The 16,383-nt window shown below is 42.2% G+C and overlaps 1 protein-coding gene across 2 annotated transcripts in view; it reads left to right on the top strand.

Moving 5' to 3' along the window:
* TMEM232 (transmembrane protein 232) overlaps positions 1-16,013 on the top strand; it is a 212,682-nt gene extending 196,669 nt beyond the window's left edge. Inside the window, exons 14-15 of one of the 2 annotated variants that reach the window (XM_084778162.1) lie at positions 11,147-11,240; positions 15,427-16,013. In XM_084778162.1, the coding sequence (XP_084634288.1) occupies positions 11,147-11,240; positions 15,427-15,660 (328 nt within the window). In that variant the 3' untranslated portion in view covers positions 15,661-16,013. The remainder of the gene's footprint in view (positions 1-11,146; positions 11,241-15,426) is intronic. The other variant, XM_084778164.1, reaches the window with a different exon arrangement.
* The last annotated feature ends 370 nt before the right edge of the window (positions 16,014-16,383 follow it).

The following is a 16,383-nucleotide window of genomic DNA, read 5'->3' as shown; positions in this document are numbered from 1 at the left end:
AAGCCCCGTACTGCTGAGTATGTCATCTAGCGCAAGGAAGTCACTCAAAGACAGGGAAGAGAGGTGGAAGCACACATTTTAACATCCTTCTATTTCTTCTTCCAAATCTTTATAGTTGCTATGGCAATCAATTGCCCCTCTGCTGAGATCACTCTTCCAATCTTTCATAATTACCAGCGCCATTCTACTTCAATTGGTTCAGAAATGGTCCCACATCGCTAAGTATTTCTTGTTCCGTCTGCACAATTGTCAGAGCAATCATTCTGAAACAGAATTCTGATCACACTGTTTTCCTGCTTAAACACTTTCAAAGCCTCGAGGCCGTAGTCCTGAATAAAGGTAAAGACATCACCTGAAATGGCTGTCAGACTTAGAGCCCTTGGTTTATCTGTAACTTCCACTCCCACCCCTTCCCTCCTCACCTTATGGCTCGGAGTGACACACGCAGGCGCAGGACTCTTGGGCACTGCTTCTTGGCACAGCAGCAAAGGCCCATGCACAGGGAGGGCAGTCCCACCACGCCCTCCAGTGCCCTTGACTCGTGAGTGGGCACGCTAGTGTCTGGTATGTTCATAGACTGTGGTGTGAACTCAATACTTAACTTCTAAGGAATAATAGAGTGTCTCATGTGATGAGAAACCACTTCCAAGGCTAGGTAGCAAAATGGCTTCCGTCTTGGAGGCACTCAACCTGAAGAGAATCAGTTGCCACATTCTGAGGTGCTGTAAGGACAGATGGAAGTACCAGGAAATAAATCCATGTGTCTGACCAGCAGTCAATTGAGCCACAAGGCTTGTCAAAAGTCACGTGAGTAAAGCCATCAGTGGGCGCTCACCTGACTAAGCTTTGAGGTATCTGAGGTACCTGGCAACAGTGCCTTTCTGTGTTGGGCGCTGTCCAAATTCCTGACCCGGAAAAATTGAGATGATAAATGTCTGTTATTTTAGCCTGCTGATTTGGGGGCAATTTGTTATGCAGCACTATGTAACTAATATAATCACTACCCAATCACTCCACAATGAGAATAATTTTTTACCAGGCCCAGCAACCCAACCAGTTTCCAGTTGTCTTTTACTATTTTGTTCATAAACACAAATAATGTACAAGAGGTGCATGGAAAAAAATAGATGCAGTGTCATGGTTAACATTGTTGACGATGATAATGATGATGATGATGATGATGATGGTGATAATGACATGACAATCATGTGCCTGAGGCAAGACAGTGAAACTATTGCTTCAGGGTATTGAAAACTAATTATACTAACTCTAGAACTGTTACTGTCCTGGGTTATATTTGGCTGGTAATATTTGGTTAGCTAGGAAGACTCATATAAAATTTATTGAGTTAAGATAACAAATGATACCTAAATATGTCCCATCACAGACTACTGAATCTGGTATCGCGGTGCTGGACTTCACACTACCAACTTTGGCTCACTAGTTATTCACCAAGTAAGGAACTGGGCCAGGAAACAGACAGGCAGCAGGGGTCGGGCCCAAGAGAAAACTGAGATGGAAAAAGTGTCTCCATAGAGATTTCCCAGGGTGACAGTCTGCCAATAGGCTAAGACAGCAGCCGCTGATTTCAAGGAATGCAAGCAAACAAAGCAAAAGCAAAACCAAAATCAAAAAAGAAACCACAACAAGCCCACAAAACAACAATAAAACGAAAACAAAAACCAACACCTCCCACTTCCCCTCCTCTGACAAATAGGACTCAAACAAATGAAAACAAGCCAACCAAAGCCACTAAAGTCCAACAAGTTCAAGCTGTAAAGCACCCCTTGCTATCCACCAGCCTTGCCTTTCAGGACATATTGCTGCATCTTTTTACTTGTGTCATGCCATACATCATACGGACCCAACCGCATCACGCCACTTGCGTCATGCGGAGCTGAGCGCAGTTCTCGGTTCCTCTACCCAAACTCTTGCTCAGTCTCCCTCAGAAGAGCCCTGCGTCACCTGCTTTGCTTTGCGAAACTGCTTGCATATCAGACTGACTACATCTTCTGACTTCTTTTGGTTCTTTGCACCAAACACCACAACCCTGTTGTGAAAATCACATAGATTAGTGTCTGCACTTCAAGTAATGAAAAGGCCCCAGTCTCTGATCTATAAATTGATTTAGGAGATTGTCGACAAACTGCAGGAGGGCATTTGGTGAGAGGGCAGCGTGAGAGTATCAGCAGATTCTGTTTGGCCCCGAACTGGAACATTTTATGTCTAGAAATATAGAAAGAATTGCTTCCAGGGGGCATGTATACAGGCTATTTTGACCAATTGAAAAAAAAATGTTAAAGGCATTTTATTATGTGTTGCTTTGTTGCTTCTGTAGGCTCTATTCAATGTGAGGATACTTGAAAATTTCCAGCTGAAACTGTATATGGAAACCACTAGATCAATAGTCTGGCTGGCAGGGGATATTGAGACTGACACTGTAGAAACTGGTGGCTTAGCGGCCCTGGGACAGCTGTATTGGAAATGTATGAGTCCAGTGACCCTGGGGGCTCCTCTGACTGTTTTCCACACTAAGCACTTCACCAGACCATTGCTCATCCCGGCACTGCTTTTGGAGAGGTGAGAGAGTGGAACATTTTCACCCCTTTGGGTGGACTGTGATCTATGGATGTTCAAAATCTAAGAATGGCGCAAAGTTCACAGTTGTTAGAGATTTTAAATGCGGGAACAGGCGGTGGTAAAAATAGCCAGTTGAGAACCAGCCCTTCCTTAACTACCAAGAAAACAGGTTTGGTGTTAGTTGAGTTTGGGGGTGGTGTTTTTGTGGTTTCTTTGAATGCGAAGGTTCATGTAAAGTGTAAACCTTCCTCTTTCTAAGCATCTATATATAAACTCGAGGCTGTACTTGGGTGAGTCAATTCAGGCAAATAAAATAAAAGTAATACTCAAAGTATAATCAGATATGATTTACAATTTGCCTCGCTCAGCAATCCCAAATGGAAAATAAAAATATTTAATTGGGATAGAAGAGCTTTCCCCGAAGTGCTCAGCAGTCATCTAATTAAAAATCCCCTCTCTGAGAAATGCATGAAAGATTAAATCTGACAGGTGGGCTATTGAGTGTAAAAGTTATAGCTGACTATGTCCCCAAAGAGTTGAAATATTTAGTTTGCAGGGATGGGGCATGGTTCTTAAGAAATGTGACTGAAAAATTAACAGATGGCTCAGGCCTTACCTTCTGAAGGCTCGGTCACCTCCCTGCACTGACTAGCAGATGAGGCACTGTTGACAAACTCAGGGACTTTCAGAGCATAGAGCAAGTTATGATCAGTTTGAATTCTGACTTCTGGTCTTATTTTCTGCAAGCCTTGGTGAGGGAAAATAAATGCATGACTTGCTCTCCCCACTCTACCCATAGCCTTATAGTCAAACAGTAAAACATGGGTAAATCCTGTCAAAAATAAAAATGAGCCACAAACATGATGCTATCTTAAATGAACCACATTAAGTACAAAACAAATGTGTTTCATTAGAGGAAAAAAGACTCATTATTTCTTACCAGCGTGTGTTCTGGGCACATGAGATGCAGCCTCCAGTGCACTTTATGTAGTACCTCGCTAGGCTCTGGAGGGTGCTAAGCAAATGAGACCTTAGATGTACAAAGTGGATTTATTCCTGTGTTTCTGTGCACAGGTATGGTCTAAACTTAGCTGTGCTGAACAATATAATCAGTGGACAATTGTATATTATCAAATAAACCTGGAGAAATAGGAGTGCTTCTCAATGGGCACACACACACACACACACACACACAAATCCAGAAAAAAGCACGAGCAGGAACTGCAGACGGATGGAGTGCGCTCAGTCTTGGGTGCACCAAATTGGACAACGGAGCCCCGTGGGCGGTACCTTTAGCACATGAGCCCAAGGATTTTACAACGTGTTATTGGAAAGCCTGGGTATGCTTTCAGACAATTCCACCATGGCTGTGTAGAGATGGCGCGCTGCCCAGTAAGAGCATACAGAGCTTGCCAGTGCCCCAGGAAAACCCCACTGCGTTCCTGGGGATAGAGGGTCTGAGTGGAAGCATATGAAATCCTCCTTGGGTGATTTATGTTGGACCTATCCAGTGGCAAGTGGTAAGCTTGGTTAGCATAGTTCAGTCGATATAAATGTGTTTCGCATTTTAAAGTCTTATGTTCCATATCCATCAATTGACCTATGCAAAGACACCATTGTATCTCATTTTGATTATTCAGGAAAATGTCCTCCAGATGTGCTTCATGCATGTAACAATGTGCTTTTTACTTGGCTTTTATATACGTATGTACAAATGTAATAATAGCACTAAGTAAAGATAATAATGAAACTAAGAGACAAATCCCTATGATCCAGATGAAGCAGTGATTGGCTTTCTCTTCATTGCCAAAGGTGGGAACTATTCTGTGGTTTATGTCATTCTTTCAGTTTTGTATGCATGTCCCCTAGTAAGGGGAGCGGGGCCTATTTCTCACATGGACCCTGTTGCCTGCTTTTTGATCACTTCTCCTTGGATGCTGGGGAAAAGGGGAGCCCCCCTATCCACCCAGCCCAGCACATCAAGCCGCATCCAGACGGAGCTCATTCTCTTCCCCTGTCTAGTGGGGGAGGTGACAGAAGCTCCACAGGAAGACCAAAAGAGCAACTAACCAGGGGCCAGAGGGGCCCGTGGAGTCTGAGCATGGGGTGGACCTAGGTCCTCTACACAGATATAGCTGGTGGGCAGTTCAGACTTCACGTGGGTCTGCCAGCAAGGGGAGTGGGGTGGCAGGGGGCTGTCTCTGATGTGGATTCTGTTGCCTGGTGTTTTGATCACTTCTCCCTTGTGGGACTGCCTTGCCAGCCACAGGAAGAGAGGACAAACTCAGTCCTGATGAGATTTGATGAGGTGCGGTGGGTGGGTAGGGGGGGGGCTCCCCTTTTCGGAGGAGTTGGAGAAGGAGGTGGGGATAAGAGGTGAGGAGGGAAGGGGCTACATCCAGGATGTCAAGTGAATAAACTAATTAATAAGAAAAATTATACTATGTATTTTATTATATGAATTTTTGTTTTACCTTTTTATGTAGCTTCATATTTTATATGGCTTATTATATGTAAAAGCATACTTTAAAGCATTAGAATATATAAGTAGACTGCTGTGTAGCCTGTGTGCTGTTGGTAAGACCTGGGTTGTTTCCAGTTTTCTGTTATGATAACACTGCTCCTTTGAGCATTCACTTGTGTGTCTCTTCCCTTCCCTTGTTTTATATGGGTCCTCACATGATCCTGACATCTCTAGTAGCATTTTCTTTCTGTAGTTATTATTCTGACAAATTTTACATCTCATATGTTAACTTTCAACTCTAGTATTAATATGTAGATTTTTAGAACATAATCTGTTTAGGATCCTATTTTCTGGTGAAATTCTGTTTTTCACTATTTTATTTGAACATGCTTATCACCTTCTTTTCTCTTGGTTCTTTTTTATCTTTCCACTTTTTCCCTTCCTTTCCCTCCCCTCCCCAACAAGTGGTGGCAGGCAAACAAACCGAGCCCCTTAAGCCACCTAGACAAGCTGCCCTGCCTCCCACGGTGACCCTCATACTGGCTCTCCTAGTTATTTAGAAGCCTATGCTTACAACTTCAATTTGAGTTTTCTACGTACTTTTTAAGTGAGTGGTGAGATTTGTTTTTGGAAGTTATGAGTCCATGGGGTTGGAGAGACGGCTCAGCATTCAGGCGCATCTCTTGCAGGGAACCCAGGTTAGATTCCCAGCACCTACATTGCTGACAGCCGCCTGTGGCTCCAGTACTCTCATCCAGCCTTAGCACTGCACACATGTGGTACTTAGACATATATAAGCGAAGACACCCATACATATTAAATACAGATAGATTAAGAAGTGCATAAATCTAGTTGATATTCAAGTACATCCAAAACCAATTCCTTCTTGTTTTGTAACTCGATTGTCAGGAGGCTCTTTGGCCTAACTAATCTGATCTGATGTAAGCAGTATCTATTAATTCAAATCTCTTTCTGATCCAAATACAGCCCCAAATTATAGATTTTCATGAGACCCAAATGAGAGACCAAAATATTTATGAAAGGTCTCTTCAAATTTGCAGGTTCAGGACTTCAAAATTTCTGACCTGTGCTACTCTAAAACTTCTGAACTCTGGCCCCTGGCTTGGCCGTGGCTCTTAGGTAGGCCTCTAGCCTTTCTCTGTTTAAGTATCAAGCAAGCAAAGGGAGGGGTGTGGCGCTCCGATTCTAATGCCCTGTTTCTCAATTCTGGGCTGCTGCTAATTCTGAAATCTAATTGTGTGTCACCAAGCCTTTGATGTTTCCAAGTCTCTACTTACTTCCATTTAAACTAAACTCCTTAAGTTTTTGCTTTTTCCTTTGGCTCCATAAAACATTGGGCAAACCCTCCCCTATGGAGTTACATGGCTTGTAAAATATTACTTATTTCCATGCTTGCTTTCCTGGAGATTTTGGCAATTCTCATTCTGGCTGTTTCCATGGGCTGTTAGTGCTTTTTAAACAATTTTATTAAACACTGTTTGACTTTTGTAATAATTGTCTTCTTTAGGCCTCAATTTTATAGTGACAGACAAATATCAGAATTTTTTTTTTATCTTATGTTGAGCTGTGATACAGTCATAGAGACCTTGAACTGGGCATGCCGCCTACCCCTATGTGCTGACAGACTGGTCTCCTAGGGCTTGAAGAACAACACTGCATTAGGAACCCTGTCATCCCTCACACCTTCTGGAAAGCATCCATGGGTATTTTTCATCCTTGATATAAGAATGAAACTGAGTAAGCCACAAATGGGGACTTGTCATCCAGCTCAACAGGTCTATTAGGACAACCACACATAATCCGTCTCTTATAACTTTGTAACTCAAAACCTGTATCATACAGTTTCCCAGGAGCCTGTAGAAGTCTGCTGTGTTTCTTTCATGTGAACATTGACATGTTGGATGACAGTGCCTGATGCTTTCCTTTCCTTGTCTTTTTATCAGTCCCTATGGCAACACCCTCTTTGCAATAACTATTGGTTTAATGACTTAAGAGAATAAGTGAGGCACTTCATCTTTACTGTATTTTAGGGTCCATCCACACCAGGTCTCCATACTTTTCCCCGGATAAACCTCTGTACTCCCCCTGATTGGTTTGCCACTATTTTGCTGTCCAGAGTGTGTCAATCTGAATCCTCCAGAAGATGCTCACCAAACCCAACTGTCAGCCCCTGTGAATGTGACTTTACTTGGAAACAAAAGGAGTCTTTCCAAGTGCAATTAATACAAGGACCTGAAGATGAGGTCACCCTGGGCTAGGCAGCTGCATCAAAGAGAAACTGCTGGATCTTTTAGGCAAACGTATGGGATTCTACTCAAGGAAACTCAACAGCAGAAAGGGCTTGAGCTTGGCTTGCTTGAAGCAAAAGCCAGGATGGATTTTCACACTGGGGGAGAATGTGACTGGGTGGCTGTGCTAGTTAATCTGTAACTCATCCAAGGCCTCTAGACTTCCCACAGAGAATGGCGGGAATGATGCCTAACTTCATGGATGGTTGGACGTAGTGGACCAGCTCCAGCTCATGGAGAAAGGCATCCTAGGTTGTAAAACTAGATGAGATTTACATCTCAAAGGGCTGGAAGAGAATTTAAAATGGGTGGCTTTTCTAAGACAAATACTTTTAAGAAAATGGAGGTTAAGAGCCCACAGCCTAAAAGACACCCATCTAGACTGAGGGGACACTAGAGCTATTTTGGTCTCATGGATCTCAAATCCAATGATAGTATTCCTATGGCCTTGAACGAGCTGCCATTGTGACCCAGAAAAGAAGACGTGGGGAGGCACAGAAGGAAGTGGCCCTGGGAAGACAGATACTCTCAGATAAAGTATTCCCTCAGCCAAGGGAGAACAGGATAGCAAAACCCCTCCCATTGCTAAGAGAGCCATTAGAGGAACTAACTGACAACACTCTGGAACCACTCAGCAGAAGGTACCAGAATCTTTCATCTCATTAAAGGCTCACTACAACTGCCATGTCATCCTGTAATTGATAGTATGAGCTAAAGCCATGGCTGCCTGCTCCACGTTGTCCTGACAACAAAGCTGATGATGTCACAACTCATACCTGAGCAGTGTCTGGTGCATACCTTTCCTCCTTGAGGTGGAAAGTAGTATTTTTCTATATCAGGGATACAGTAGCACTCCACAACTGAAGCAGAATCACAGGATTAGCAGAATGTTTCCTTCATTCTCATATTGCCTTGAAGCTATTGTTATCCATGCCTTTCTTTTTTTGGTGCAAATGAATCAACAGGTATAAGTAAAAACTCTCTGTGTGTGTACATTCATTTAAGTTTTCCTTTTAGCACTTAAACTTTTATATATTATTTAAGAAGGAATTTGAGACTACTTACTTAAATATTTTTAACCTTAACTAATTTGTAGGATTCTACCTTACTTCTCAGAGTACTTAGCATAATTCTTTGAAGGCTGGAAATGCCCACTTTTGTGGGCTGAATATAGCTCATTCCCTGTTAGCCCCTGCCTGTACTCCAACTCTCAGCTTTCCAGAGCCACATTTCTCTTTAGTTTTAATGGAGCAGTGAGAGGAGTGCGCTGTGCTCACCTGCTCACCCTGCTTCCCCACATTACGGGGTGGGAGAGAGCACCAGGCTCCCTGGTGCTGTGTTCGTGCTGTTGAGCCAACTATCTGCTTCACTCTGCAGCCTGCCCCCTGTGAGTCACTTGCCGCACTGCGTACTGCTCCTCTGAACACTCCTGACTAACTTCCTAGTGCCGGCTTAGAAAACACAGCCGCTTAAAGCATACAGGAATTTCCACATGTTCATCAGTCATTCAGGGGACATACAGACATCATGCGATTACTGACACTGTCTTGGGCACTTAAAACTGAAAAGAGACAGAAAGCTCCTTGGTTGGGAAAACATTAAATTCACACGGGCTCGTGATAAATGTAAAGTCACAACTGAGGCAAGTGCTATGAAGCAAAGGTCTCCGAGGACCAAATCCACTGGCAACGGGGCTTCAACGAAAGGCCTTAACCCAATCAGCATGGAAGAAGAGCACGAGAGACGAGGAAACCAACTGGCAACCTTCGCTAACAAACAACGAGGAACGAGTATGCTGAAGCGATTGCAAGTGAACCTGTGAGCTAGAGTTACGTAAATCTAGGGAAATAAGACAAGTGGGACTCAAGGGAAACTAATCACAAATACACAGTACAGGTAGGATTCCCTGGTGGTGGTTAATGGGGAGTGAACAGAACGGCCAAAGTATCTTCTGAGATTCAAGGCAACCTCTTAATTGTAACCCTCTTAAAAAAAAATCAAGCTTCATACTTTCAACATAGTGATACAGAATAGACATTATCATTCTAAAAGGAAAAACGGGGGGAGAGTGATGAAATACTGGACCAAACAAGACTGTTCTCCGCTGTCTCCCAATGGGGCCTTGCTGTCAGTTTGTGAAGAGCAATGTGTAGTCTTGGCAAACAGCCTTGGTTGTTTGGGATTGTCCATGGGACCCTTTGGCCAACCCCTTTCATCAGTTGGATGAACCCAAGCCCTGGTACTGGAAGCTTTGCTTGGTGAGATGAGGGCCTGTCAGGACTCCATCTCCGTCATTATTTGAAACAGAGACTTCGTTAGGATCACCCGCACATCACCGTCATGCACTTGAGCGTTTCCCACTGAGGTCGCTTTCCAGACAAGTCTAGCTGACTGTCTACCTATTTATTCCTTCACCCTCATCTCCCCCTCCCCCAACCCGATCCTCCTGTTTCAATCCATCCCCCTGCCTCCACCCACCCATAAAATCTATACTATTCACCCCTCCCCAGGGAGATACCTATGTCTCCCTTGTCCCTTCCTTTATACATAACCTCTCTGGCTCTATGTACTACAGCTTGGTTATCATTTATTTAACAGTGTGAGTCACAACCACTAGGCAGGGAAAGAGCTAACTGGGAGGAGCATGGGTTTTTGAAACCTTAACCCCCACCTCCAAGACACAGCTCCTCCAACAAGGGCACACACCTCCTAATCTTTCTTGAGCAGCTCCACCAACTGGGGAGCAAGTGTTCAACCAAATCAGCCCACGGGGCCATTCTCAATCAAACCACCGCACTGAGTGACACATTCTAAAAAGGAGGCTTGAGTCCAGAGGAGAGATGATGGTGTGTAGGGAAGTGAGCACCGTGGTGCAGGGAGACCTGAAGAGCGTTTGCTGCAGGAGAGAACAGTACATGTGGTTCTGCAAGGGGACAATGGGAGTCAGGAGTGTAGAGGTCACCAGTGTGATACAGGTGACAAACATGAGATGATGTGAAGTACTCCAGACTAATATATTGATCTGACTGGATTTTGGGATATTGAAGTTTCTTCAGTTATTTCCTTTCCTTGGCCCCTTCTCTAAGCCTTTCATTTACAACTGTCCTTTCTCCCTCATAACCCCCCTTCACCATTTCATTTCTTTTCATATTTCTCACTGTGCACTATCCTTATTATCTGTAATATTAGAATTATTATAGGTGTATTTTGGCTCTACTCTGCCTTAATTGGCGGCCCAGCTTCATAATAGCAAGAAATTTACAAGCTCTTGCTAAAGTGTCACAGTAATATGGCTAATTTAAAAATTATTAAAATCACATCATGTTTCCATCATTTTAAAGGTCAAACTCTTAGGCTTTGGCCTCCCTCTGAGCCTTCAAGGTGGTGGGGCTTTGTGAGTGAATGATGGGATGCCCACCTGCCCACCTCCCCACTGAGTACACAGCTGTGCCAGTGTCCTACTCCACCCTTGGTGTCCTGATGTCTCCTTTGCTATTGTCGTTTGTGGAGTTTGCATCTGGCATGAGAGGATTACCTTTTTTTTATTATTATTATTCTCTAAATTTCATTCTATATGTTATGTTTTACCCTCAAGAAATGTTAGGTTTGGTAATCCAAAATGACTTTGACAAAGTAAAATCTAGCATATCAGCAATACAGCCAGAGTTATCATTTTAGGTTAATAAAGCTGTGTCAAAATGTTTAGTATTAAATTATGACTTACACATGTCTTAGTGAAGGATAGAGCCTCAGTCTAATGCTAGACATGTTTTTTTTGTGTGTTCTTTTGAAGGGAACATCCTTCTGTCTTAGAACTTTCCATGTTTCCATATCCAGATTTCTTCACCAAGATGGATAAGAAATTGGCAGAAATCATTGATCATCATGTAAGATTTTCTTTTTTTAATTAAAAATTAAATATAATTACATTACTTTTTACCCTTCTTTACTTCCCACCAACCCTTCCCAGACTCTCCTTCAAATTCGTAGCCTGTGTTTATTTAATTGTTGATATGTATGGATACATATATTTCTAAATACATAAATATATCCTTCTCAGTCTGTATAATATTAAGTGTATGTATATGATCTCAGAGCTAAACATTTGGCATTGGATAAACAAGTTTGGGTCTCTTTCCTGGGAAAGACTATTTTCCCCACTCTTAGCATTTGTTAATAACCTGACTTTGTTTGGTTGGTTTCTGTTTGTCTAGAGGTGAAGCCCTATGATATTTCCCCTCTCCTATCAGCATGCCCAGTGGGCTCATCCTTGTTTAGGTAACCATGTTGATGAGACTTCTGACATTATAGGAAATACCTGTCTTAGGAACAATTCTTCTCAGATTATTCTGAAAAAAAAAAAAAAAAAGAAAAGAAAGGAACTTTTTCTTTCTAAATATCCAGTATTATCCTAATTCTAAAACCAAAGACATACCAAGCAGAGAAAATTAGAGACCAGTCTCTCTCATGAACACAGAACCAAAAATTCTCAATAAAATACTTGCCAACATCATATCATTCATCTTGATCAAGCTGACTTCACTATAGACACCCAGAGATGTTTCAACATATGAAAACCAATCAACATAACTCATCAAACAGTATCAAGGGCAGAAACCACATGGCCATCTTAATAGATATAAAAAAAGGTCTTTGACAAAAACCTTACATCTCTTCATAATAAGAGCTATGGAGGAACTGGGGGATGGGCGTCAGACACCTCAACCAAGGAAAAGCTAAATGTGGCACACCTATAGCCAAAGTCATGCTTAAATAAAGGAAAACTTGAAGCATCCCCACTAATAATAGGGACAGGGCAAGGGTGTCCATTTTTTCATGCCTATCAATATAGTGCTTGGATGGGTCCTTTGTAAAAGGATCAAAGATCTCAGTGTTAGATCCGAAATTCTGAAATTACTAGAAGATAACACAAGGAGTACACTTAAACATATGAGCAGGTCTTTCAAATAATAAAGCTATCAGCTGACGACATTAAAAAGTGTCTATACTGCAAAGGAAGCAAAAAACATGGGCGCGGGGAGCTCTATGCCAGCTACACACCTGACAGAAATTAGACTCTAGAATATAGAAAAAGCTTAAAATCTACATATCAAGTAAATAAATAATATATTTTAAAAAATAGTTTAAGGAACCAAAGATAGAGTTTTCCAAAGAAGAAACACAGATGACTAATAAATACTGTAAAAAAGTGTTCACCATCCTTAGCTACAAGAAAATTCAAAATTCAAAGTGGTTTGGTATTTTATCACACACCAGCCATAATGATGCTTATTAAAGAAATAAGTAAGTACGAGTGCTAGTGAGGATGAGCAAAAATGAGCTCCTGTGGGTAGGAGTGTAAACTGGTTCATCCCCTATGGTAATCAGTGTTCACGTTCCTCAGAAAGCTCAAAATGATGCTGCTGTACAGCCCAGCTCTACCACTCCATAAACCACAACAGACATTTCTTCACTTCCGTGTTTATTGCTACTCTCTTCACAGTAGCCAGGAAATGGTATCAGCATAGGTGCCCATCAGTAGATGAATGGATGATGAAGACAGCACACACTCTGGTCATTGGACACACAGAAATTAAGTTGGAACTTACCTGGAATTTCCCTCCTTACCTACTAGACTTGATAGTTTTAGAAAGTGCTATAAAGTATATGTTAGGAGAAAAGTCATCAACATTTTTATCTAGTGCTGAATCCTATGAACTACAGTGGCCTGTGCCCTCTAGTGCATTAGTGGTATGATGGTTTTGTGAACAACCAATCATTTTCTAATTGGAACGGAGGCCTGTCTGGTGGGTAAGAATACATTCCTGGTTCTGTCAACCTGGTTAGGAGCCGGTGGCTGGGCAGGCCATACACCTTAGGGAAAACCTCATATGACTGTTTTTCTAAGTGTGCCTGAAGTGCTCATGATTACACACATATTCAAATACTGCACCCAACCTTCTTACTACACTGAGTAATGGTTATTAAAGCAACTCATAACTGGCTAAAGTGCCAAAAATAGGTGGTAGAGTGTTCAGGTACAAATGGGACAACTACATCTCCCTCTCAAGGTTCAGAGAACATGGTGGAGATGACCAGACACATGCAGAGATTAGCAGATTGTGGGGAGCTCAGCCCAACAGACACATGTACATCACAGCTTCCATCTCTTTGGCTCAGGGAAGGTTGCAGAAGAGTGGGCAGGAAGATTGCAAGAGCCACAATACCAAGAAGTCGCCTGTGAAACAGTCTCCCCTAGAAATGAGCGCATAATATATATATTGCCGGAACAATGGCAGTATAATGGAAATGTTACCATGAAAGGAGAAGCTTTTGTGGGGTTCCCCACCCTTAGGTGAAGAATTACAGGCAACTAAAGACTGCTGGGGGAAGCAGAATCAACCTCATCCACTGCTGGTTATCCAGCGCAAAGTGGTCACCCTGAAACCATATATCTACAGACAACGAAAATGGGTTCAGCACGCTGTGTTTATATATGTATTTGCATATATATACACAATAAAGTATGTAATAAAGTATAAAGAGTCGAAAGTGGGATGGAGATGTGGAAGGGAAAGTGACCTGGAAGAGCTGGGAGGATAAAGGGAGGGGGCAAGTGATATAGTCCTCTTTTAAGTAAAAATAATATAAGAACTTAAAAGAACTAGGAGATCAAGAGATACACAGCTAAAGGAAAACGTCCTCCAGTTATGTCACAGCCATTGAAGTCATGCTGCGATGGTTGCCTGTGGAAAACTTACAGGAGATTGGGCACGCTTCAAGATTTCATTGTGCAGGGAGTATATTGTATAAAGTCCTCACATTTCCTCGAGGGACTATTAGCTGTTAAGACATGAGTATCCTTCTCTTCAGTGAGGTAGCCTCTAATGCATTGCTTTTGCTCTAGTGGGATAGCCTCTAATACACACTTGGGCAAGAACCTGATTAAACTCAGTGGGTCACACATTAAAAAGTGGACATGAAAGTTGGGGTGAGGGGGCTTGCTGAGAAGAAGGAGGGGTATAGCCATGACTGAAATTTGTTGTATAATTGTATGAGACAGGCAAACAAAAAATTTTAAAGGGCTAAAAAAATAAACTATAAGACTTAACATATGAGAAAAAAGTATCTGTTGCTATTAAACGTCACAAATTTTTCAACCAAATGAATCTTAGGTTGTGCCCAAATATTATGGATGTTTTTTGCCACAATTTCTGTACATTTCATACATTATTTTCTGGGAAACTTAATACATAATAATGATGTTCAGATGATATCTCAAAAACATGATAGTAACTTGTTTCTTGTATCATTAAAACTTAAGCAGGCCATCTATTCTAAGCATATATGACTTTATGCTTTAGTTTTAATATTTAGTCATATCAGTATTTCAACATTCTGCAAAAGCTATATCATAGCCAATAAGGCTGAATGGCATGCTGTGAGTGTTGAGCTGAGGGTCACAAAAAGAACATTATAGGCAGCATCCTGAGGGGTTTCCAGCATACCAGGCCTGGCGTGACTCCACTCTGAGTTATGGAGGGCTTACTACTCCTTGTAACCAATTCCTCCGCCGACTGTGTTAGAAGAGAGCAAGTTCCTTGTGGCATTTTGTTCTTTGTCACTATTAGTTCCAACACTGATTACACCTTCCTACCTCTCACCACATCAGGCACACTGGTCTGCAACAGTCAAGAATTGCATCGCTGTTAATTTCACCTTCAACCTTATTAGGAATAAGGTTGTATTCTTTAATATGAATTTTCTATGATTTTTTTGTTTTGCTTCAGCTATAGCTTTCATTTTATAATGTGTGCTGTGATGGAAATATCAGCATTGAACAAGAGAGCAAAATACCCTGGGATGTAGAAACATATTCTGCTTTTAAGATAAAATTCTGTTTCTGTGGGGCATGTATGGTAGAGAATAAGAAAGAAAGAAAAAGAATAAGAGAGACGCCTCTGCAGGCACTAAGAGGAGAACGGCATGCGGCAGTGTGCGTTTGTAAAGCTATTTTGACATGTACTTTTTCATAGAAAATAATATGCAAATGATTTATTATTTCTGTCGCAGTGGCAAAGAGATATGGAGATCCGAAAGCAAGAAGAAGCTGAGTGTGAGGCCCAAAGACAGAAAGATGAGGAGAAAAAGGAGAAAATCCACTTTCAAGAAATTATGAAGCAGAGGGAAAGGAAACTGAACAGGAAAACCAAGCCTTACGAACTCACTTCATTAGAAAAGAAAAGTGACCCAGGAAAGGAAAGTGGACCCGTGGAAGCGAACAAGACAGCAAACCTAGAGAAGTGAGCTACGCGGTAGGGACGCCTTCTTAGAGGTCCCTTGAGGCCATTTTTAAAAAGAAGTTGTTACCACGGTACCAGTTAGTAGTCACACTGTAGTCTTAGTGTAGGAGGCACCTGGCCACCACACTTACGTGAAGTGAGTTCGCCTGCCATGCCTCTGCTTCCCTCTGCGGCTCGTCCTTGCTTTAGCTCTTTTAGCCATTCTCAGTGTTGACGGTCACCGCACTTCCTGTGGGAAGAAAGCGAACTGAGCATCAGCTGATGAGTCAGAGCACGAGGGGCGGTGTTTCCTTGAAAACGTGAGTGAACATAGGCCTAAACCCTTTTAATCCCTTTTATTTGAATAAAGTTCTGATGCCTCTAGGATGTTGTGGTTATTTTATCAGTATGACCTAATAATGTTTATTATCAGGCCTATAGCTATTATTATGGCAGTATTTTCTAACCCACTAGCAATCAGTGAAGACACGGACACCTATTATATTTTAAAATAGCCTTAGTTAACCTGGGGCAGGGCAGATATTAATCCCCTAAACTACCTCCCATATTGGGGTAGGCATCCCATACCCTGCCCCAATCCCATGCCATCTGCTTCTAATAATTTCTATTGAGCTACCTCCCATCCATAATCCCAAATACTTGCTAATTATCATCATCTGGGCCAAGTTTCCATCCACACCAGCCCTGTGTTTCTTCCTGCCTAACCCATGGCGTTGGCCCCGTCTTC

The sequence above is a fragment of the Acomys minous genome (genome assembly GCF_964271855.1).
Source record: "Acomys minous genome assembly, chromosome: 4".
In the NCBI taxonomy this organism is placed as follows: Eukaryota; Metazoa; Chordata; class Mammalia; order Rodentia; family Muridae; genus Acomys; species Acomys minous.
This window is presented reverse-complemented; position numbering and strand designations above follow the sequence as displayed.